This window comes from Excalfactoria chinensis, chromosome 3 (genome assembly GCF_039878825.1).
Source record: "Excalfactoria chinensis isolate bCotChi1 chromosome 3, bCotChi1.hap2, whole genome shotgun sequence".
NCBI classification, from domain to species: Eukaryota; Metazoa; Chordata; class Aves; order Galliformes; family Phasianidae; genus Excalfactoria; species Excalfactoria chinensis.
Window position 1 is genome coordinate 67,875,944 of NC_092827.1, and position 25,626 is coordinate 67,901,569.

The window sequence follows — 25,626 nt, forward strand, 5'->3', positions numbered from 1 at the left end:
ATCTGCATTGCTGATTCCTCAAACATGAGTACTGGCTATCTGAATAGGAGCACAGTGATAGTGTGTTCACCTGGAGGTGAGGAGAGCGTGAGCTTTGTTAATGTGCATCATCATCTAGGAAATTTTCTTCAGAGGCTGAAAAAGCTGCTGTAACAAATAATGGTAGTTGCTGTTAGGATAAAATAATCAGAAAAAAAATATGAAAGGAATTGGATGTCACAGAGTAGAATTGATGCAAAGTAGAAGCAGAGCTATTAGTTTAGAAGATGTTAAATTATTTTGCCTTTCTCAGTCTTTCATTTAGTTTTGTTGAACTATGCCATGTGATAGCTCTGGAGATTAATGTTTTTCATTTATCTGCAGAATACATGTGACGTAGATACGTGCAGAGGCTCAGTAATGTAGTTATCTCATGTTCCAGAAGAATTATCTCTGAGTTAGAGGCACCTCCTTTCAGCCTTTGGTTCCTGCCTTTGGTCCATTAATAAAAAGTGTCAGCAAGCTGCATTCTGACAGTAATGCTTACAAAGTGCAGTGTTCGCTAGAAACTGTTTAAACCTCCTCCCAGCTTATTTTGCATAATTGCCAAATGTCTGTCTAGTGGTAATGACTTTAAGTTACTACCAGCATGAGATGTGTTTATACAGTTTTCCTAGAGCTGAATGATTCCCAGCCTAATTGCAATTCACTGAGCCATTCAGCACCTGCAAACACCGCTTAAAAGGTAGTTATTAAAAACTTTAAGATTTATTTTGGAGATGTGAGATAGACATGGCTTTTAGCTTCTGTGAGCACTTTTATTCACCTCTGACAGGTTTGGGTTATTTTAACATTTAAAGTAGATCAGTAGGCAGGTCACTTGGAAGGAAATACTGAAATGAAGTGAAATACCTGGAAACTGAAAAATTAGAAATTCATGCAAAAGTGATGTGTTTTTTAAATTAATAGGAAGATTCTGAAGTCTTTTGAGACTTGGATGGTAGATCTGTTGATTTGAAAATCCCAAGATCCATGCATAGTTAATGGATACTCTCAGCTGAAGTAAGAATATTCACCATTTAGTAAGATTTACAATTAGTGCTGTATCTGAATTGTTATCCTTGTGACTTGTGCTGTATCTGAATTGTTATCCTTCAATTATGCAAACAGGTAAGCCATGAGAGCTGTAAGGCTCCTAAAAAGCAGAACAAGAGCTGTGCTTTTGTTAATATGCATGGGATATACGCATGCTTTGAGGACAAAATATCAAGAAGAGCAGAGAAACATTCCTCTGGAGATTTCATTTCACATCTCATCTCTTCACAACTGCCCTGTCTCTTTCTTGATTATTGCTTTACCCTTGGTTCCAATGAATGCTGTTTTCTCAAGTGTCATCTACAATTCTGAGCAACTGCTTGATTTCTGCCTTCAGAACAAGAGTATTGGCCTTAACTAGGTGAGGGAGTTTTGTTCATTTTGCTTTTCTTCACAGCTGATGCAAATGGAGTGAAAACCAACACTTCTGAATATGTGGCGGTTGTATTATTTGTGTTCAGTGTATGAAGTCATTCTGAGGTGACAATGTACACTTCAAGTACAGAAGCAGTTGAGCTACTTTTCTTCTCATTGTCCTCTCTCCCCATATTTTTAATGCCAGCCATTATTATTATTATTATTATTATTATTTAAGTAAAACCTGAACCCGATTCAGCTGTGTCTCCTGGTAGTGAAATGAGGTGTTGAGTTGTTATTGCCTTCTCAAGAGCGTGGCAGCTACTTTCTCTCTTTACTTTTAAGATACATGGCAATAATATGTTTTGTTTGAAAGTTGTGTATTCTGAGTTACAAGGCCTTAAACTCCAAACATGGGTTCATTTACATTCTACTCATTCCAAGAATCACTGTTAATGTTGAAAATGTACGAGTTCATTGGCTGGCCTATCTTCTAAATACAGCCTCAGTGCTTAGTGGTAAAGCATGTTCTCTCCCGTGTGGGTAGCTAATGTCACTACTGTTCTCTATTTTCATCACAGAATGTGTGGTAAACCTAGAAATTTTGATTCATCTTTGATACTTCTGTGAAGACATCACTTTTTATTAAGTTTCTTTTCCCTGCTGTAGGATGTTATGTCATGTCTGTAAACCAAGAACATTTGAAGCTCCATTTAAATTGCCTTATATTTTTACATGAATGAATTATATATCATGCCTGTCTGCCTCAATCTAGGTTTGCACGAGTCAGAAACTCTGCAGTACTTTGAGGAAGAAAGTGAGTGATATTGAGTCTCAGATACCAGCTCTACTTGAGGCCAAAATGCTGGCTGTATCAGGTAAGTTTTAAGTTATAAGAAGGGCTGACATTAATGAGTGTCATATTAGACCTTTACATAGCCCAACCTTCTTGGGAAAAGGCATTGATCTGCACTTAACTAGATCCCTTAGAATCATGGCAAGCATGGTAGAACCAGGCTGTGTCATGCCCTGTGTAAGGTACTGTGGAGAGAGCACGACATTTCTCCACAGATGGGAACTACTTGTTAAGAGGTTATTGTGTGGTAGACAGTAAGTATGCAAAGAACATGATGTTTCTCCATAAGTAAAATGGTAAATAATAATAGCTCTTGGACTTTATGATTCTTGGACTTTACAAGTTAAATGCTTAGAGCTTTCTAGCTAAGGATCATAATTAATTTATGACAAAGATGCAATAATTACAAATATGGCTTTAAATTACCTTTTTAAATGGAAAAAAATAACTGGCTGCAACTACTATTCTGATCATTAGACAACTAATGTTCACAGCATAAAAACAATTTGGTCATTGGAGCACTTGTGCGTGTTATTTATGACCAGTAAAGCATTAAAATATCATTAAGGAGTCTGACTTGTGACGATTTTACATGACAATTATTTGGGACTTCTACACTGTATGGAGAATGATGAAGCAAGTTGTTATGTGCCTTAAATGTGCATGCATGAAGAGAATTTAACAGAAAAATGATGAACTTCTGGCACACCATCAAATGTGAACCATGAAATCTCTGTGAAATCGCAGAGATTTGGTATAAGAAGCTGAGATATTTAACTTCAGTTAGTTACAAATTATAGCATATTGTGTTTACTAAGGAAAGAAAGCAAAGCACTGCTGTTTTTCTGTTTGGAGAGGTAACTTTAGTTCAGCAAACTGTTTGCAGCTAGTATTTTCATAGATGTTTCTAGCTTACTCTTCCCTCAGAGGAAGCTGAAAAGAAGAAAATTCCTTGGGTACAAGAAATTTTTCCACTGTTACACTAAAGAAAGAAGAAAGGGCAGGGGACTTTCAGTGTGTCAAAATGACTTGTAGCTGTCTGATGGTCATTTACCTTCTCAACTAGATATGAGAAGCTTGTACCTCTACACTGAATTATTTTCAATTGAAACTTTGTTCAGTATCATGTGATTTGTTTGTGAGAAGTGGATAATGTCAGATTTCAGCTAAATCCAAAAGGAAACTACAGATAAGATCTTGTGATGGTGCTGAGTGTAGCCACTTTCTTTGGTTTTCATGACTCCTTTCAGAATAGAAACCCTATTTTTATTCCATTGTTCACCTACAAGGTAAGCTGAGTAATCACCCTTCTCTGCCCTTAGACTATTTGAATGTAGGTAATTTTCTTGCTTTTGGAAACGGGGTCAAAGCTTTTCTCCACCATTTTATGACTTGCTTGAGAATACAATAGCCCAAAAACTAAATCTGCAGCTGCTTTGTGACTGCAAGAAGTGATCAACCGGAAAAGATGCACTTCAGTTTTAGACTTTGAGAGAGTAAATAAATGCTTGAGGACTATTCCCAAAGCAATTGTAACAATATTTTATACTTGTTAGCTCTTATGAGAGGTTGATTGTTTCAGAGATGAATTCAAGAGACAATTTAATGCTGATGCTCCTACAAAATGCTTTTTCACTACTGTGACTTTGATTGTCTTTGCATGCTTTTTAAGAAATATTGATACTATTTCTTGCTGCTGATAAGTGATATTTCTTTTCTTTCTTACTCTGAAAAACTCATTATTCAGGGGAATTTTAATGACTAAACATTACAATCTTAAATTGTTGTTAAGGTGAAATTCTGTTATTGTCTTCCTAAGACTCTCAACAGGATGTGCGTGATTTTTTTTTTTTCTTATGTAAGTTCATATCCAGCATCTTTCATGACTGTGTTAAATGACTTTTGGTATCTCCTTCCCATTCTTTCTAAAGTTATTTATTGGAAACAACACACACTAGTACCATGTTCTGAATTTGATGCTACGAATTAAAACATAAAAAGTCCCTCTGAGTGTAAATAAATGCTATTTTACAATATAAGTGATAGAACTAGGAGCCTGTTGGGATCTTCTACAACTGGAAAGCTCTTAGCACCATCACATTAACATATGTTTTCATACAGTATAAATCTTTCTGATTAGATTATATATAAAAGTAAATCCAAAAAGTGTTAAGTCCAACTGTGCTGGTGCAGTAGATGATGGAAAGCAGCAATGATACTGATTCTCAATCCTGGGCTTGCTGATGAAGAAACGGCCTGGACTCGTATGCAAGGAGCAGTTTGTCTGAACTGTATGGGACTGTAAAATAAGAGGCATATTTACAGTGAAAAAGTTTCATATAATCCCCATCTTAAATAGTGCCTACTGACATCAGTAAGAGGGCTTTAAACTGTGTGTATTAATGAAGACTTAATTGTTTTCTCCAGATCTAATCTGGATATCTTCCTTTCCTAGGCTATACAGGGAGGTACAATTGTACAGACGTGCTGTAGATTGTACCACAGTTCTTGGGTTCCTCTCTTGGAAAAAATGTGGGATTTCAATTATAGCTTGCTTTGTAGGAGAATGGTGGCTTTACGCCTGTAATTGAGCTGCTTTTTAGAAATACTTAGAAGTGTAAAGCAGGAGAATGATGAAGCAGGTTGTTATGTGCCTTAGATGTGCATACATGAAGAGAATGAAGAGAATTTAAAAGAAAAATGATGAACTTCTGGCATACCATCAAATGTGAACTGATATTGCAGATTTGGTAGAAGAAGCTGAGATGTGTAACTCCAGTTAGTTACAAATTATAGCATATTGTGATAGACAAGCAGAGAAGTATTGCATTGCATGCCAAAAATGCAGAAATGTGTCTTCTGGAGCTTAGGCAAAGATGTGAAACAATGCAATTTAATGTCCCTGTGTGAGAATACTTGAACAATGTCTTGTTACTATTATATTAGAAATAGAAGGTGACTGGGGCTCTAGGTCCAACTAGTAGTAGTATTGGAAGCATGGAGTTAACAATAACAAGTGCTTGTTTCTAATGGCTAACTAATGGTAAGATGGGAAGAAAGCATCAAAGATGATTAAGCATAAGTTGTGATGAAGATAACTTATTTTTCAAGGGGCGGGGAGGTAGGAAAAAACCATACAGGGGAGCAAGTAATTTAGATCTGATTTTTGTAGCTAGAGGGAAGTGATTGAAAATCAAGGGTGAAAGGTAATTTTGTAATAGGGATTGGTGTAATTTCTTTCACTTGTATTAAGAAATGGCTAATTATATTTGACATAATGACTCCCATTTGTGTTAAAGGCAGAATGCTGTGCAATTAGATAATGGAATGACAAAAAAATGTGTTCTAAGGAACTGAAAGATGAAAAGATTCTGAAAGAAGAACCAAAAAACAAAACAAGCAAAAAATAACACCTTAGAGCACAACCCTTTAAAAATCAGAAAAGCCAGGATGTGGAATGCAAGTAGTAAGAAAGAGGATCAGGAAGACAAGATTTGGTAAATTCAGAAGAGGAAAGAGGAAGATGGAGATAAAAATAGCTTACTTGTTCGTTTGTTTTGCTTAACAAGGCAAAAACAAAGAGCAACGAATAATATAGAGAAAGCTGAAGTATTTAGGACTTGCGTATTCGTGAGTTAGGCATTAATGAATGGTATCTCTTAAGTAAGGCATAGTTAAGAAATATGTGTCAATTTTAAAAATATTGGCATGATTTAAGCATGATATTGCATGTAAATATCCCCTGAACTGCTGATACCAAATCATTAGAAGGTGACAGAACCTTCACTTGGGAAATATGCAGCTGTTTAAATGATAAAATCATCAAGGTTGGAAAAGACCTCCAGTCCAACTGTCCACCTACCACTGATGTTGCCCACTAAACCATGTCCCTAAGTACTACATACTACATCTACCCTTTCTTTGAACACCTCCAGGGACAGTGACTCCACCACTTCCCTGGGCAGTCTGTTCCAAAATGCCTCACTGCTTTTTCTGCAAAGTATTTTTTTCCTAATATTCAACCTGAATCTTCCCTGACACAACTCGTTCCCTTTCTTCCTGTGGCTGTTACCCGAGAGAAAAGGCTGACCTGCATTTTGCTACAACCTTCTTGCAGGTCATTGTAGAGAGCAATAGGGTCTCTCCTGAGCCTCCTCTACTTCAGACAAAGTGGACAGCCTTGAGATAGTACAAAATACAAAGGAAATTATTAATTGTGAAGAAACAATTTTACTGGACGTACTTTTCATTTATTCTTGGAAATATTAGGCAGGGATAAATATTTGTTGTTTTTTTTCTACTGTAGCAATTAGATCATTCAGTCAGATAATTTCCTCAACAATACTAACAATCTGAGAACAACTGTTTTCCTTTGAACAGATGTTGCACTGTTTTCATTTAATGCAGCATTTTCCCTCAGGAACCAGTTTTAAATGTTTCTGGATCAGTGTCAAAGCAAAAAAGTAGCAATGCAATTGCACACACCTGGGTTTGAGTATCCTCATAGTAAAGTTACATGAACTTCATTGATGTATTAATACTTTATTTTCTTTTTAGGACTTTCATATGTGTGATAATGTGATGGTTTGAAAACCGTGAAAAACTCAGCCTTTAATATCTACCTGGATAGCTTTGGAAAATACTGATATTCTATGTGTACTGCACTAATTGTTGCAGTTAGTGATTTACAATATTGGTGTATTTACACTAGAACATATGCAAATATAGCTGATCCTGTTCTGAGAGAAAAATACCAGCATAAATGCAATACAAGCATAGCAATCCTGCCATTTCTATCTCTAATACCTTAAATTTTAAGACTGTGTAATAAAAGCTTCTGTAAAGACATTAGAGATGATGCCACGTATGTACAAGTTCTTCCTCCCTTTTATTTGTTTGGTGGAAGAAGTATAAAACTAAATTTGGAGGAGAAACAGTAAAGGAAATAGCATTCAGATATTTGAAGGCTGTAGAATAAATACAGCAGACTAATGACATTATGTTGATATTTCATGAGGGAAAAAAAGAAAACAACAACAAAAAAATCCCCATTCTTGAGTGTTCAAAAGCCTTTTCTATCAACAGTTAAAATTTAGGTCATCTATATAAGCAGCTCTTTCGCTTCTGATTGGCATTTGCCTATTGTGATAAACAACTTTGAGTTAATGCTCCTGAGATGTTAGGCAAGGATTTTTCTCCAGACATAGTTGGTAGAGCCTTCATTATGTTGTTCACTGTTTTGCTGTTAGTAGCATTAGCTAATTATAAGTAACAAGTACTCTTCATTGCATGAGATTTTGCTGTTGACATACACATTTACAAATAACTTTTGGTGAAATCTTTTGGGTTACCATCTAATAGTTGGGTTGTTACTTGTTTTTTGTTGCTGCTGTTTTGTTTAATTTGACAAACAATTGAGGAAAACCACCTCAGTTGTCAGTGCTTGAAAACCTGTGTGTGATTGTTATAACAATTGCTTCTTACAGGATCTCTAACATATAAAATGTCTGTCATCAGTTATAGGAAGAATATAGCAGTACAGAATACTGTGTTCATTCTGCTAGTATGGTGAATGTATTTAGCATAAAATTCAGTGGGATCAAATAAGCATAAAACATTAAGAAAATTCAGAAAGTTGATATGTAAGCAGCTGTGAATATAACTGTAGAGATATTGTTGAAATTTGTTTTCTACTGTAGGCTGTTTTGCAAGAAATCAAATAATATGTGAGAAAGGGTGCATTTATCACTTTTTTTTTTTTTCCTTGGTGAGAAAATAATTTGGGAATAAGCGGGGAGTTGTAACCTAAAATAAATATATTGTCATCATTTGGTCTGTTTCCTACACATGAATAAAGTAGATTATTTGATATATATTGCAATTTGTTCATATATATGTGGACACGTATACACATACACACATACAATAGCTGTGATTTTTTTCCTCTCTTGAGTATATGTGACAACATGGGATCAGATAGCTAGAAGGTGTCTAGTGGATAGTTAAGGAAAAGTGAATGAAAAATTGAATGTTTTATGTTCTTATTTATGAGATGCACATCTTTAACTTTCGTTATGTTTGCAAATACAAATTAGATCTACTCACAGAAATTAGAATGAATGACTTCTTAAGTAGTTTGGAAAGTACATATACTCTGATCTATACCAGTAGGAGATTTAGTGTCATCATTGCTTAAGTATTTTAATTCATATTTCATTAACTAACTGCAAATATCTCTGAACAACTGGAATAATGCTGTAGGATGACTTCCAGCAGTACAACAGAAAATGTAGAATTGTAGCTTCTAAATAATACAAAATGCATACTAAACACAAAATTTAATTCTGGCACTGTTGCTTCTTTCATAGAATCACAAGGTTGCAAAGGACATACAAGATCACCTAGTCTAACCATCCTCCCATTACTGTTGCTACCACAAGCTACTAAAACATATCTCATAGCTCCTTGTCCAGATGCCTCTTGAACACTGCCAGGCATGGCAACTCCACCACCTCCCTTGGCAGCCATTCCAGTGCCTGACCACTCTCTGAGAGAAAAAGCTTTTCCTTATGTCTAATCTAAACCTCTTCTGGTACAATTTGTGGCCATTTTCTCAGGTCCTGTTTGTCACTTGGGAGAAGAGGCCAAACCCTTCCCCATCACAGCCTCCCTTCGGGAAGTTATAGAGTGCAATGAGGTCTCCCCTGAGCCTCTTCTTCTCCAGGCTAAATAATCCCAGCTCCTCAGCCGCTCCTCATAAGAGTTGTTCTCCAGACCCCTCACCAGTTTCTTTGCCTACTCAGATGCTTATTTAGGGCAAGTTCTGAATGGCTTGAAGAACAACTATGTGCTACAGAGAGGACATTCCCTTCAGCCTATACTGACATCTACCAGCCTGCCATTATCAAAACACACAGATCCAAGGTTGAAAATGTGGATGTCTTGTTTTCATGACTATACTGCTTTTTGTCACTTCATGCAGGTTAGGCATGGTCATAAAGTTCTCCATGAGATGTTGATATATTCCCTGCCATGCTGCATGCCATTTTTAATGTTTTCTGCTCTAAGGCACTAGTGCTCCTGTTTGTATATATAAATTTTGAGAAGTGCTGTTTGGTAACAGATGGAAAACTTGACTAGTGTTATAGACAAGAATACCAAGGTCCCTTTATACTTTCTCATAAAGGCTTCGGTTTTTTTGGTGAATTGTTTTACAGAGTTTTGCAGAGACCTGGGTCTTGTCAGATCACAAAACTGATTCTGTGCATTTAGCATCTTACTTTTGGCAGTGGTCTGAACTGATACCTCAGAGGCATATCGAGATTAGTTCTTCGTGCCTGTATCACATCCTGCTCCAGCATACAGCATGGTGTAATGGCATGTTGTTTCCAGAATGATCAGTTTATGCCCCATCCAGGTGTCTTGCTACAAGTACAATCTTATGTACATTTTGACAAGCCTATTAACCCTCTTAAAAAATAATGCTAGTGAGATCCAAAACTAAGTCACAGTCACACAGACCTAAGAAAGCTATGCTATTTGTCTTTTTATCTTACATCTAAATGAGACCGCCAGATGTTACTGACTTTCAGTGAACTAAAAAAGGTAAGTTGTAGTAGCTGAAGCTCCAAAATGATATGTGACCAGACAGCAGAAAATCATTGCTTCTGTTCCAGCAGTCAGTCAGCCATGTAGAGATTTACTCTCTTTCTCTCCTGTTACCTAACCTGCTCTCCCTGGAGGGGAGGGAGAGTGGAATAATCTTTCTGGCAGTTCCTTTTCTGGATGGGCAGAACTGTGAAGGGATGATGCTTTCACCCCATGGGAAGAGCTCTGGAAAGGATGTGAGAAAAACTCCTGTGTGGTCTGTGGAATGGGTTAGTGTTTTCCCTTCTACAGATTGTCCAGAACAAGATGATAATCCTCTGAATTTCAGTGCATCTTGTTTTAGTACAAAAGTCTAGGTGATGTGAATGTTTCTTTCCCTTCTCTGGCTTTGCTTCTTGGTTAGGTTGGTAAAAGGAGCATGATAATTTAATGATAATGTAGATTGGTTCTAGGCTGTTTTGCTACCCTCAAGTGCATTCTCCTTCTCTGTTGACAGTGGTGTGGAGGCAGGAGAAAGGGGAGATGAGCTGATCCTATGCTCATCTCTCTCAGAGCAGTCACCAGAGCATTGGTGGAACCTTGTGGTCACCGTCCTCTATTGCTCTTTAAAGCATGTTACATCCATTGTTGCTAAGTTACCAGCTTCCAGCTCTCTGACTTCTCTCCTGAAGGCTTTTGTGACTTTCTCAATGGTAGTTTTCACTTATGTCTTTGAGTTGTTATTACTTATTCAATGATGAATTTCTGAGTTGCTGCTCTTTGGTGACTGATTAGGCCTGGTACAATAGGCTTTTCAAGGCAGAGAATTCCTCTTCTAAACGTATATTTTGTGGTCTCTTGCCTACTTCTAAATGGATTGTTTCATTTTACCTTTCAGGATCATATAAAACATTTCAGTAGCATTCTGCTCCCTAAATGTGTTAGCATGTGTTATTACTTGGAAAAAAAATAATTGCACAAACACACTGGCACTACTTCCAAAATCTTATATTCCTTTCACGTTTTTACTGTTTTCTCTTTTCTTTGTGTGAAGCTAAATGCTATTTATTTTCTTCAAGTTCTGTTCTGGTGTTGGAATTGGTTTATATTCTCATGGGGTGGAGGATTTGCAGGCTTGAATTCCAGTGCCTTTGATAAGTAGCACGGTGGTGAGTGCCCTAAGCTAAAACATGAATTTTCACTTCATTGTGTCATTAAAGGTACCATTAGTCTATGAAAGAATAGCTTGTAAGTAATGATAAGTACAGAGCAGTTTTTTCCTACCTTCAGACCAATGTCTGGTATGTATGCTTCAGTGCTATGCAAAAATTGTTCCTTTGCTTGTATTGTAATGAATGTAGTTTTAGTAGGGTTGAGACATACCTCTCTGCTCCAAGTATAAATAATGGAAACTATGAGTGTACATACTTCCTGGCATAAATATGAGAAAGTCTCAGAGCACGAAAGACTGTGGATCATTAACTTTGTCCTATGTTTTGAGGACTTGAAAGGATATTTTTAGTCAATTTGTTGTTGGCAAATATTATCAGAATAATGAGATGTTAGTTTGAGGGCAACTATCTACTTGATAAAGTGGTATCTAACAGTGTAATTATGTATAGAGAAAAGATATGTGTGCTGAGTGCCATTTAGTTGTTGTATGCAGCCATACTAGTAGAATTTTCAGAAGAGAGGAAAAGAATCTAAGTTAGTTATTATATGCAACTTAGTTTCACAGGGAATAGAAATGGCTACTTTGTTCCTGGGTATACTTTTAAATATTATTTTTCCATTTTTTGCTTAATTTGGCTAGTATTTTCTGCGTTCGTATCAAGCCCGGTGGAGCTTACCTGATTTTACTGTCTGTAAGGAGAGGGAGATGAAGGATGGTCTCTAAGGTCCCTTCCAACTCGCACGATACTGTGATACTGTGTGATACTGTGTGATACTGTGATGTGTGAGAGGACTTTAAAGGGCAAGATTAAGGAGGAATTTGTTTTTTGTTTCTGTCTTCAGAGATAACTTTGAGAAGTTAAACCTTACTGTTAAATGTGCATACTCAGCTCTGTTTGACAGTATACTGTTCGACCTGCTCAGAGCACTGTATTCTTCAAGTTAATTGAACAATGGAAATATGATGTTTCAATGCTAAACTTATAGGAATGAGTTTTTCCAAGCAAAGGTGAATAACTTTGAATTTTACTGTAAAACCAACTTCACATGTTTCCCGGAAAGAAAATCCATGCATTACATTGAAACGGGCTGCCCAGGGAGGTGGTGATGCTACTGTTCCTGGAGTTGTTTAAGAAATGTGAGGGTGGAGGGACACGGTTAGTGGGCATGGTGGTGGTGGTGGTGGGGGGGATGGGTTTGTGGTTGGACTAGATGGTCTTAGTGGTCTTTTCCAAACTTAAGGATTCTACGATTCTAAAAATTATAACTAACTTTTTTCATTTGATATTAGCCAATTAGTTCTCCCATTGGTATGGCTATATAAAGCACAGCTTTGAGGGCTTGATAAAGCAGGAGGTTTTTTTTTTTTTTTTTTTGTTCGCTTAGGTGAAATATAATTATTTTTATCAAAAGAGGAATTTTAACATTTTTATATGTGTAAGCAGAATAAAGTATTTTAACATGTCTGAATAGTATTTCTACAGCATCTAAAGTGACTTTGTCTCTTAAAGATCCCAGGAGGGCATGTCATTTAATGCTGGCAGCTAGGGATTGTGCATTAATTTTTAAATCAACCTTCTTATGGCATTTAGAAAACAGTTATTTTGGTTGTTGTGATTGAGGTCAGAAGCTCACTGATGATAATTGTGTTGCATGAGTTTGAATATGCTTTCCTGAGTTTGCTGTAGACTTTGACATCTCTGCTGTCAGGAGAAGCCGTATGAGGCAGTTTTAGCTTCTGGGCTGTATCTACCTGTTCCCATTTCCTTATAGCCTTGGTTTTGATATAAACTATCCCTCTGGGAATTAAGATTTGTTTAATATGTATAAAAGTTTCATATAAAATATCACACCTTTTTCCTTGCTGTCTTCTGAGATGTAAGAGTAAGCTCCAGATTCTAATGAAGAATTTCTTGCCTTCATGTTTTATTAAGGCTCTTGTGCGCTGATGCTTGGGATGAGTTCAGGTGAAATAAAGGCACACTGTTTAATTATTTGTCTTGTTGCCTTAGAAACATCTGAGTATCTGTCTCTTTTTTTTTCTGGCAATTTCTTGTGGCGGTCACGCTTATCTTCTACAGTGTTCTGTCCATTTGGAAATGTGGCACATGAAGATAGCATGACTTGTTTCTTCATAAATGCACTGGCAAACTTTTAGATCCTACAGCTTGTAAACTGGCAAATAAATAATTCCTAATTATTTGATTGTATAATAACAAAACCATGACAGTAAGAAAGAACTGCAAACTGTTAGAGGAGTAGAAGTTAGGAGTGTTTTGAAGAAGAAATGATAATGACTTTAAGCAAGGAGGGGTTTGTTGGAACTACTGTAATTTCATGAATAAATAAACAGGAAGAAAAAAAAAAAAAAGACAGATTTTAGCAGTATTTAATCTTTAAACCTGAATGATTTGATGGCCTTATCCAAAATTTTGAAAGGTACAATCTTCTTGTGGTTTGTCCATCTTTGTATGACCACACAAGTTTTCAGCACTGTCTTTCTTTAAGGAGGATAGTTGTAGTTAATTTAGGGAAGTGTTTCCATCCATTCTTCCACTCTGAAGGAATGGAGCCATTCTCAGCATTTAGCCATAATTCATGGTCTTCTGATAAATAATTGCATCTTGTTCTTCCTACCCTGTCCTGAGAGAACTAGCCAGCAGTCAGATGTTAAGTGGCAAATGTTACTGGTGTGTGTACTCAAAACCAGCTGGGAATTGAACTTCTGATTCTGGATCCCCGTCTGAAGGGCCTGAATGTTTTTTTTTTTTACTTTTAATTTCCAGAGCAAAGTGAGCAGGCAATGCTTGAGGTGTTCTGCCACCTCTGAGGCTTCATGCTTCAGGAACAGTCAGAAGCAGAGCCGTGACTTTATGTACTCTCAGAACATCCTGAAATTCTTTACAGCAGGTGCTCGTTACCTAACAAATATGGCATCACTTTCTGGTGCTTGTGAATAATTCCATTGTGCTTCTTAAAGAGAAACATTTCAGAATTGAGCTGTAGAAGTATTACAGGCTGAGGTGTCCTCCTAAATGTGAAAATGATCACTTGGGTGACTGCATAATAATGAGTAAATTTCAGTATGAATTTTCTGAAGTGTAGACTTCAAGAATAGGCATTCTCCAAAAATCTTAACTGTGTATGGCTTTTTAGGTATGCTGCAGTTATGACTTTCTTAATACGTCAACACAATGGATACTTGGAGGAAAGACTGCTTTGATTTTTATCCACTTTCTTTTATCTCCCAATTTGGTCTTATTGCTGTTCAGAATTATAACTACTTAATTCCCCTTGTTTGCTGTGTAACTTACTGATGTTGCAAGTGTCTCCTTTATTGTCTCTTTCCTCCCTTTCCCCGCTACCCACCAAAAAATATGCAGGAAGTAATTTTGGTACTGCTAAGGATCTGACAGAAGAAATAAGATCATTAATATCAGAGAAGGAGGAACTGGAAGGACTTCTCAGTGAGCTGCTGATTTTGAATGCCCGAAACATCCGGAAACTAGAGAGAATTAAAGATGATTACAACAAACTGAAGCAAGAACTTGAACATGGAGAGACTGCCTTTGGTAAGTAGTTCACGGGCTGTTACAGCTTTTGCTCTGTCACAAACATCTGGAAGTCTATGGGTTTGACAAAACCATCATGCATTTACCATACATACAGATTACAGATTTTTAGAAGGGAGCTTGGCCAGAACTTAGATAAGCAATATGCTAGATGAGCTTTCAGCTGTTTCCTCTGGAGAGGGGTGTACTCAGGGTAAGAGGGGATATCCTAGCAATATACTGCTTTTTGAGATCTATCTTAGCCTGATTCGCAATACAATTTTTCCTAAATCCCATCAGCACTATAGTGATGATGACAGTGTGCATGAATTCACATACAGAAAAACATATGCGGTCTTTATGTGCTTACAGTAGGCAGTATTGGTTATGACAACAGTGCAACCTATTTAGTAAATTTTTGGTGATGGCTCTGAATGAATGAGGTGTGGTGGGTACATGGTTCTTACAAATGCAACTTGCAGATAAACACCCGCAAGGGCATTGTGCTGAGGAGGCACTGTTGTGATGGGCTGGGGAAATTCTCTGCAATTACTAGGGAAACTGCTGACAAGTTAACAAAATAGCAAAGCCACTATTAGTCTCTGCTTATCCTATTTTCTACTATACCACTTCCTGAAGTTAGGCAGATAAAATGGACTTGTTGCTTGATTAAATGAAAAGGCTGAATAACAATTAATTGCAAATGTAGTTACTATAGTTACCTCTAAATAGGTACGTATAGATATGAGAGCTATTATGAAGCTTTAGAGACTTGAAATGTCTTTCCTTTTTCAGAATTTTATGAGCAGTAGGTTGGTTGAGAAGAGGAAGAGTCTACAAGTGCATCAAAAGCAGAGACTCTTCATAGGGATGTGGACAGGTGGAGGTATCTTAGAAATAATGTGTTTGTAAGCAACTGAATACATTCAGCACTGTAGTTTTAAAAAGTATAGAAAATTACACACACTCTCTCTAGATTTGAAATTGCTTTGTTAGAAACTAAATGGATGAAAGTAAACAATTTTTTGATCTTTTTGATTCCTGGAAGTAGTGTGTAATTACGTAAGCCATATGATCCAAACCCACAAAAAGAAAACACATCAGATGGTGTTTCCTCATTGCTTAAATTTGCAAATCAGTTGAAGAGGGGAGTATTCTGACTTTCCAATGTGTCCACTTTGTTTCTCCTCCATTTCTCGGACAATTAAATCACCTCTAATACCAAGACATTTCTCATTTGTATTTTTCTTCAGCAATATTTCAAACAAAACCTCTGCAAGTGTATTGCTGAAGTAACAGAATTGTTGGCAGTGCAGAGGCTCTATTTTTTTTCACTTTGCATTTGTGTAACCATAATGAGCTTCCTTTTAGATATGACCTCTGCTGTCCTAAAATTTGTGAAAATAAATTGCAAAGCACTTTGTTTACTGCTTGGATTGTTTTTTTAATTTATTATAATTCTGTAGGCATAAAGAGAAATATATTCCTACATAAAATAAACTCTACCAAGCACATAATGATCAGAGATACAGAAATTGAAATATAAGATATTCTCATTCTCTTGTCTCTGACCTCCATGCATGTATTCTGAACTGTTTTCTTGTTAAAAGTATGGAAACACTTTTAGGTTTGAAATTGCTAGCATGAAATTAGTACCGCCATGTTTAGCTGAATAACAGCATTCTGATAAACTCTAGAAAATTGTGAACAGATTGTGTTTTAAAAATGGCATCCACTTTTATGAACCACTTGCTATTTTGTGTGGTACTTTTATGTTTGGAAAATAAAGCATGAAAAATTGGAATAGGATTTTATTGCCATGGCATAATTAAGAGATAGCAACAGCCTGCCCATAGTATACTATAGCTGTTGCTCTGTCTCTTGTTTGGTTGAATGCCACATGATTCTGCCTATGGTGGCTTCATCATAGATGAAGAAGCCCATACCCTTATATGGGATACATTAGGGTGAAAAGAGAGCTGCCAAATGCCAAAAACTATATGGTGCTTTTTATACATGATGAGTTGCATTCAGTTTTGCTGTGATCTGTGGCATTTTCTTTGTTATTTAAAAGAACTGAGGAAAATTGAGTTTATTTTTCTTCATTGTGAGAGGTGCAACTTGAGTGAGGAATGGAGTACATCTCTTACGTAGAAAGGTTGAGGGAGTTGGACTTGTTTATCTTGGAGAAGGCTCTGGGGAGACCTTATTGTGGCTTTCCATTACTTGGAAGGGGAACAGAGATGGATGTTTTACAGAGTTTAGTAATAATAGTACCAAGAGGGAAATAGATTAAGACTAAAAGAGGAGAGATTTAGATTAGATATTAGGCAGAAATTCTTTAATTGGGGTGGTGAAAAGCAGGAGCAGGTTGCCCAGAGAATCTGTGGATGCTCCATCCCTGGAGGCATTCAAGGCCAAGTTGGATGGGGCCCTTGGCAACCTGATCTGGTGGGCGGCAGCCTTGTCCTCTGTCTTTTTTACTAGTTCTCTGCTCAGAGTTTGTAGTCCCTTTGAAGCAAAATTAACTGTGCTAATTTAAATAGCAAAAATGAGCAAGACTAGCATGACTGATTGATTCTTGATACACAGTTGAGATGTATCTGTGATCCCTTCAGCTCCTTATGAGATAGCTGCCTGTCTATCAGCTAAAAGTAGGTTACTGAAAGTAACATATGGAAAGTAGTTGTATTCTCAGGATAGAGGCATGGTTGAAGCTGGAAAGGACTCTGGAGGCCATCTGGTCTAATCTCACTGCTCTAACAGTGCCACCAAGTTAACAAAGACCACCTCTTATTCTCTTAGTCTTCTGCTATTTGAAGGCTTTGGTCTAGTTATAATCCATTAGTGGTTTTAAACATCTTTTGCTGTAGAAAGTAGATGCTTTGTTTTTCTCTTGAAAAGTTAAGGCAGCAAGATTTGTCACATCAGTTGTGCTTTTCTCTTGTTTCCAGGCAATAATATTCTATTTACTCCTCCCTTTTGTTTTATGATGTCTTAAAACCTTCTGCATAGGTATTCCTACACATAGCTATTCCTGTGTCATTTGGCACTTGAACTGCTATCTTTCATGCCTGCCAGCTTCTTAAACTTCTTTGAAATGTCTTCTACTGAAAATGGTACCACCTTGTCTGGGATGCATTAGACAGTGGCAACAAAGGAAATGCTGAAATGTGTGTGCATGTTTGTCTTTCTCATGTGTGTAAATTGGTCACCTGTTTTTTTACTTCATTATTAATTGTTGATTTCTCACAATGCAGATATAAGGAAGCAGACACCAAGGAAAGAGACTTAATCACACAATAATCAGAGCTGGAATTTTAAATAGGACACATAATTAGCATACTAATGAATTTTCTCACTTTTTGCCAGCTGCCCATGTATAAAAGATATTGCAGAGGTAGTGCAGTGGATTTCTGTGTTGGGAGCTGTCAGTGCTCCTTATAAAAGGAGATTTGACAAAAATCCTCTCATAATTTTAGAGATGCTCAAAAATATCTTTCCCATTGGACAATAGAAGCATTAACAGGTAACATGTTGATTTGTATTTTAGGATGAATAGTATTTTCACTTTCCTATAGTAACTTTCTTCTGAGGGCATCAGAAAGCTTCTATAACTGGGATCAACTGTTGTTGCTGTTTTACAGGTATGAAAGCCAGACAAATGGGAGTGATGGCATTTTACCTGAAGTGGTGGTACAACCAAGTTTTATGGTCTAATATTAGATATGCAAGCTGGTGGTCTTGCCTGTGTCAGGGGGGTTGGAGCTTGGTGATTCTTGAGGTCACTGCCAATCCATTCTATTATGAGTTGAATTAATCACTTGAAATAAATGGATCTGAAATAATGATTTGTGTGAGCTTAGTATTTTTCTAGATCATAGAAATTTCTATAGTTTACGACACAATGATTGTGGTAAAAGCACTGGAGATATTGAGCTTTGCTGTTGACCAAATCTGCCTTTTAAAATCCAAAGATTCTGTTTTGGCAAGGAAGATAATTGCTCTACAGCCATAACCATGCTCCAAAAAAGTGAAACATAATTACTTATCTGTCCAGCAAACTGCTGGATTGTGCTTAAATATCCTGGTTTATGCTGGTTGGCATTTGTAACCAAGAACTGGAAATAAAAACTACTCTCTTTGTCTTAATTTCCTCATTACCAGTACTGAAGGGCAGATTTTCCTGCCTTATCTGCTGAATTCCTTTTCTGTCTGCATTTACCCAGCTTTTCAGGGAAGGAGTTTCCCGGTAAATAATGTATGTATTATACAAAACTATATTTCACAATCTAATTGCTAGGTTATGCTTGCCAAGTCATCTTAAATAGAATTTCTATACTGAGTTAATTTCTAGAGGAGATATAAAATAAAGGCATCGTGCACATCATAATTGCTTTTTAATAACTCCCACTTTATTTTTAACCATTGTTTGGAAGGTGATATTTTTGTTTTTACTGCTGAACCCTCACTGAGAGTTTAATTGTCTAAGAAATGCAAGTCTTTAAAGCTCTGATCAACCTACTTGTAGGTTGTCTAACACTATATGGGAATGAAAAGATATATTCACTAAATAATCAATTGGCAGTAGTGGAAGCTTTTCTTAGGAAGCTTTCTTTCACACTCAGTTTTTCTCACTCTTGCTCAGCGCACATACTCTGCACACTTGCACAGGGTATCTCTTAGTTTTCAGTCTTGTAATAGAATAGAAACCATTAATTTTCATTTTTTTAATGTGTTTTTAAGAAATGCATGTTTGAACTTGTCTTCCAGATAATACATTTAGTATATCTATTTGGAATGTTCTGCAATGAATAACAGAAATGGTCATAGTCCTTTCATAGCCATTGTAGAAGAAGCTGAAGATTTGGCCATTACGCAGAATGCAATTCAATGAATCTGAAACTTCATATCATGTGGACAGCAGAAACATCTAGTGATGCTGCTTAAAGTAATACCGACTTTACATACTGGAATGTTTATAAAAAGCAGGTTCAGTGTTTTGAATGCAAAAGCATAAGAGTGATTTACCAAACTAATGGCTGTTTAATGCACAGCGTTTTCATTATTTTTTAAATGCAGTTTTTGTTCTGACAGTTTCAGTGCTGCAAGTGTCAGAAGCACGTGCAATGCGTTTGCCAGTAGGAATTATTTTTTTTTCCAGTTCAAATATTTACTTTCAAAAATCATTGTGCCCAAATGCTGCTCCCCAATACGGACCAGAGTGTCACTATTTTTGCTTATAAATGATTTTAAGACATTTAAAAATGTCTAACCAGTATGGAAAATGTTGTTAGACTGCTGCTGAACTAAAAGTCGTCTATGTTGTATTTAACTTGCTCCATGTTTTGTGTTACTGATTTCTTAGGTGGTGTTTTTACTAGTTTTCTTCAGTGTTGCTTTTGCTACACCAAACAGACTTTCCATGTTGTTTCCACAGTTTGTCCTGTGTCTGAAAGATTATCCAATTCCAAACCAAAAAGATGTATACCTTTGTTTCTATTTAAATAAATCATTAAAGAGAAACCACACAGTATGTAACAGATGGGCTTCCATGGTAAAGAAGCTGTTGTATGTCCACTTCTAATTTGTGTGGGGTTGCTGTCTTCCATGTGTCAGAGCTGAATGGAATGCTTGTTGTCTTTCACATGAGTGGTGGAGCGGAATGGCCGATGACTGTGGCTATCTCTGTAAAAGCAATGATCTTGCTGGAGTTAGGCAGCCTTCACTTGAAATTTCACAGGAAGTGTAAAAACCCCAGTATGGTGCAGGAAATTGTATTGGCAGTGCAGCTGATAGCACCCTTTATTCTGAGCTGACCTTCAGCTGATGCTCTGAAATAGCAGGCAGCACGTTAAGCCAGGTTCATACAACTAAAGGAAAATAATGAACAAACAAAACCTAGAAACAGGCACCAGAGAGGGGAAAAAAAAGAGTAAGAAAAAGAACAAAACAAGCTTAACTTTTCATAGCTCTTCTTATGTTGTCTTGGTCAAATGCAGTATGAGTAATTGCATTCTGCTCATTGGGTTTTTTTTTTTTTGCTGGTTCCTTTGAAAAATTGGTATTTCTATATTTGCTTAGGCTCCTACTGTTGTGTATATTATCAGCGTTTAATTGATTGTGAGTGTGATTCTAATTTTCTTGTATCATTTGTCAGATTAATTGTAGCTACATTCACCCTTTGGACTTAGAATTCTATAGTAGTGGAGGCCATGTTACAAATTGTTATGGAACTTTTAAGGATCAAATCTGGACCTACAGTTTTCATTCCATTTCGGGCTTTTACAAGATTTATATAAAATGAGTGAAAATGCAAGTTGATTGGGTGCTTTGTTTGTTTTTATTTTTTTAATAAGATCTCTGAAAAATAATACTTAAATATTTTCAAGTTTTTATTGTGTTATGGAATTACCTTTTTGATAAGGTTAAGTTTAGAGTTTAGCAGCAGCAGCAGAACTATGTTCTGCCAGGCATTTCCTATAGCCAAAATGTAAAATACATTTTTATTTTATACACTAACTTTTGTCAGGGTTGAAAGGTTTGATACTAGTCTGTTTTAGCATATTTCTTTACTGTATGTCTTGAGTCACTTGTAACTGTTAGTCATAATTGTGATTATAAAGGTCAGCTTGTCTGATGGTGTTCATATTAATATGTAAAGCACATCATTATTTTCACTTAGAGGATGTGGGTTTAGTTTATATAAATGCAATGAAGGCATTAAATTGAATCTGACTGTTCCATATACTTAAATGCAGAAAACAAAAATTGTGTTAATGCAACTTGAACTGTCACAGTAGCTTGATTCAAAGCCCACTGGTATCTGCAGGAGCCCTTTGATCAGGCCATTTCTATACTGAAGCTGAAAGGTTAGTGTCTCTTCTATTCCTTTCTTCTGAGATATGATGGCGTAAACTTTACTGAAATTTTATATACCCATGCAGTATTTTCTTTGTAGACAGCAATACAACCTTGATTACATAACATCAAAGAAACTCCAGAGGTGGCCCAGTGTTGGTTCTGTGATTGTGGAGTACTGAGTTTAAGAAATAAACTTGTCTGAAGTTTTAAGCTGTCTGCATGGCAAAATAACTAGGATAAGTCATAAAGTTGACAAGGTTTTCCAAGTTGCAGTGTCACAGAAATTTAGAGTGGCTCTTTTGGAATCATGGAAGTGTAATTTGTTGGTGTAAAGTGCTACTGAACAACCCTCTGCTATAATAGGAGCTAGGAATCACACCTGAGTAAGTAACTTTCAACTTTTTATCATTTAACATGCACACCTTAATGTGCTGCTGTGCGTATAAATAAGTGCAAAGTTCTGAGAATGCCTGACAACTTGCTCCTTTACATCTGAAATGCTGTTGCTCAGAGCATTGCTCTTTTGGGGTAATGACAAATGATTCCTGATTTGCCATCTGTGTTCTAGATTTCTACGTTACTTCGCTTTTTAACATAGTTCTGCTTCACATGATTCAGTTGTATCAGAATAAATTTGAAGTAACACAGAAGAAGGAATTTGGAGACATTTTAGTAGTATGTGTCACTGGTTCGTTCTGATCAACTTCATTTGATTACAGTTCTGCAACTGCATCTTCTTAAGTATTGGGCTCAGATTTGAACCTTCACAATTTGGTTTCTGTTTATCTTACTTTTGTGTGGATATTTACTGCGTGTCTTTGATCAGGATATGTTGGATGGGGTTGCAGCATGAGCCCTATGCCATTGGAGCTGATCCTGAAACACTGGCCCATTATGAGTATGAAGACAGGGTTCTTCATTTTGTAATGCTCATTTCAGTTGTGATTCTCAGCGTCTTGTATCAGGGACTCATTGTATTTTCTTGCACTGTCGACATCGGTCACGTTATGTTAATATGACACAGTATTTTCTGTTCCCCAAAATTTCTAAAGGGTTCTATAGGATATTTGGCCTATTTTGTGGTTTAATACAGCATCACAGATTTTTGCTTCCCGGTGGGATGAGAGGGAGATCTGGTGAAAACAAGAAAGCAAAGTAGAACTCTTGAGCTGAGATAAAAAACTATTTACTAAGATAGAGAAGAGAACAATAGTTATGACAGCATGTATTTATGAATGTATGTAACAAGTGGTGCACAAGCAATTGTTCACTGTTCCCCAGTTGAAGCCCAGCTAGCCTGTGAGCAGCTGAAGAGAGTGAGATAAACTCCCACGCCCTTCAAAACTCCTTTCTCTCAATGTCATGTTGTATGGAACATCTCTTTGTCCAGTTTAAGTCAGCTGTCCTAGTTCTGTTCCCTCCCAGCTCCCTGGGGCTTTTGCTGAGAATGGCCTTTGCTCTGTACAGTACTGCTTAGCAACAGCTATAAGCATCAATGTGTCATCAACATTGTTTTTACCCTAGGACCAAAACATAACATCATACCAGAGACACAGTGAAGAAAACAGTTTCATCCCAGCTGAAACTAAGCCTCATTTACTTTTTCTGAGCATGGGTATGGAGATGGATAGGATACTTAAGGAACTGTGTCAGTTTGTTCTCAGGCAGGAGTTGAGTGAAACCAGTCAGGCAGTTATCCTTCCATTGGTCTAGGCAACCTGCAGACTGAATATGAAAATAGTACAGCTTTTTTACATTCAGTTTATGCTTTGATTTTTTTTTTTTCTTTTTCTTTTCTTTTTTCTTTCTTTTTTTTTTTTTGTTGTTGTTGTTGTAAGAGATAAAATGTTGTTTTAGATCATTTGAGATCATTGATATAAAATTGATGGCCTGGAACAGGGTTACACCATGGCAGAAACAGAAAGTTAAACTATTATTTATCTTTTTACTCATGGGTTATTTTTAGGATAAATTTTGATTCAAAATCTTGGCACAGTAATGTATTTCCACCCTTAAGTTTTCATTCATGAACATTCATAGTGTCCTTGAGAAGATACTGTGTACAAATCTGATTCTATGCCTTCAGAAATACACGCAATTTGTGCATAAATCTAAGGATTTATACCTGCTTATGTTGGTGGTAAATTCATGTCGATGACTAAATGAAAAGTCAGATAATCTTCTGATAACATTATTTCAAAACAAAGATGAAGTGCAGACTGGCATTATTCAGGTATAGCATCAAAGAGTATGAATATATAAGCGAAAGAAACCCCTGGGATGTCGTTCCGTTGGAATGGAATTCAAGGTGTCACTCTTATGAAATACATTTAGTTTCCCAGTTTTTGTTCCTAGTTGATTGTCAGATGAAGATTAGTCTTTTTTTTTCTGCTTCATTCTTATGGTTTTAAGGATTTCTTTGGGAAGTTTGCAAATACAGTAGAGAAAGCACAAGCTAAACAAAAAGCTGAAGTACAAGCTAAATTCTGTAATTATGATATTCTAGAATGACATCATCCTTGTCTGACTTCTCACTTAATGCTCACCTATTTAAAAAGACTGAGATAACTGTTATATAGTGTTACTTGAATCATACAGGGTTTTGAGCATGCCGTAGAATTTATACACATAGGTAAATAGAAATAAAACCTAAATTGGAATGCTGGAAAATATACCTCCTCCATCTTTCAGAGAATGATTTTGGTTTAGAAACACAACAAAAATACTGGAATTGTTATCCTTTCTAGAACAGCTGGTTTTGTCCCCAAAATTGTTTTAATACTACATGTATGTATTATTCTAACACATGCTATACTGTAAAAAACAAACAACCAAAACCAACCAACCAACCAACTTGCCAAATTCTTACCTTTTATACCTTAGAAAAGTGATACAGAGACTATTTGTTCCCATTATTATTGCAGCGAGGAAATATATTTATATTTCTTGTTTCTATGCTTGCTTTTTTTAAAATATACTCCTATTAAATCCTAACTAATAACTCTGAGGTACTGTAGACCTTATTACTCGGAGTAGAGCCCTGTGTTGAAATTTTTCATCCAAGAATTTTATTCCTGCCTCAGGCTTTGAAGACATAATCGGGAGTAAAAGGGAGAAAAACAATGAATTGTTAACATCTGGATTCCAGAGATGGAGAGCTGGAGTTCTGCATCTATCAGTTTGATTTCTGTTTTCCTGGTGCAGTAACAGAATGTGCTTGTTTGTGGTTCAGCTTGTTTCTGACATGGTTCCATGGTAAAGAGTGGAAGTAATGACTGCTGCTTCTGCCATTACATAGTGAAGGCTGTGGTCTGTGGGCTCAACGCTTAAGCACAGGAGGTTATAGTAGCATCCTGTAGTATGAGACAAGGAATTTTGCCACCTACAATTCCACAGAACCTGTGGTACTTGCACAGGTGGTGCCAGAGTGAGTAGTGTTATTTCTGATTATCTGCCAAGTTACAGCTGATAGACTTAGAATACAGAAACCAGTTAATTCTTCAGGTAAGTAATGCATCAAACTGGATATTCTAAAGAATTTACTTTTTCCCTGTTGTGTTCGAACTCTGCTTTATTTCTTTATTCAGAAATATTGTTGTAGGTGGAATATAATCAAAACTTCAAATGAAGTAACAGAAAAAGAAAATTTGCTAAATCATATTTGCTAAAGATATGTTAGGTTTGATGTGCGTGTTGAAGGCTTGGGTAAAGATAAACAGTGTTTGCCAGGCTGCATAAGATTAAACAGTTCATTACCTGTTCGAATTATCAGCTGGAAGACATACTGTATATTTTGGACTACAACCTCTACATGCTTTTGCCTGGATTATACTTCTTATCATGTGAGGTGCATTGAAATATAATTAACGTGAGCTGGAAATGACAGGCTGACTACATGCCTTTTTTGTGTGTGTGCAGATAATCCTAGAACTGGATTAAAAGTACTTGTAACGCTTTCTCTGCTATTGTTTTTCCTCCCAGTTTCTGTATTTTAAAACATTATATGAGGAAAAGTTGTGTTCAATGCCTCACATAAGCAAATAGGCACCAACCATCTACCTTGTGGGTTTGACATTAAGAACGTCTGAAAAATGTTAAATTCTGAAGGGGAAAAAAACAGGAATTTCTGATCTCTTTGTTTTCTTGATACTGAAAGATGGATTT

At 36.5% G+C, this 25,626-nt stretch overlaps 1 protein-coding gene across 7 annotated transcripts in view; it reads left to right on the forward strand.

Moving 5' to 3' along the window:
• DISC1 (DISC1 scaffold protein) overlaps nucleotides 1–25,626 on the forward strand; it is a 184,279-nt gene that overhangs the window by 80,195 nt on the left and 78,458 nt on the right. For all 7 annotated transcript variants that reach the window (XM_072333836.1, XM_072333840.1, XM_072333833.1 and 4 more), the window contains exons 8-9: nucleotides 2,207–2,309; nucleotides 14,431–14,619. In XM_072333836.1, coding sequence (XP_072189937.1) covers nucleotides 2,207–2,309; nucleotides 14,431–14,619 — 292 coding nt within the window. The remainder of the gene's footprint in view (nucleotides 1–2,206; nucleotides 2,310–14,430; nucleotides 14,620–25,626) is intronic.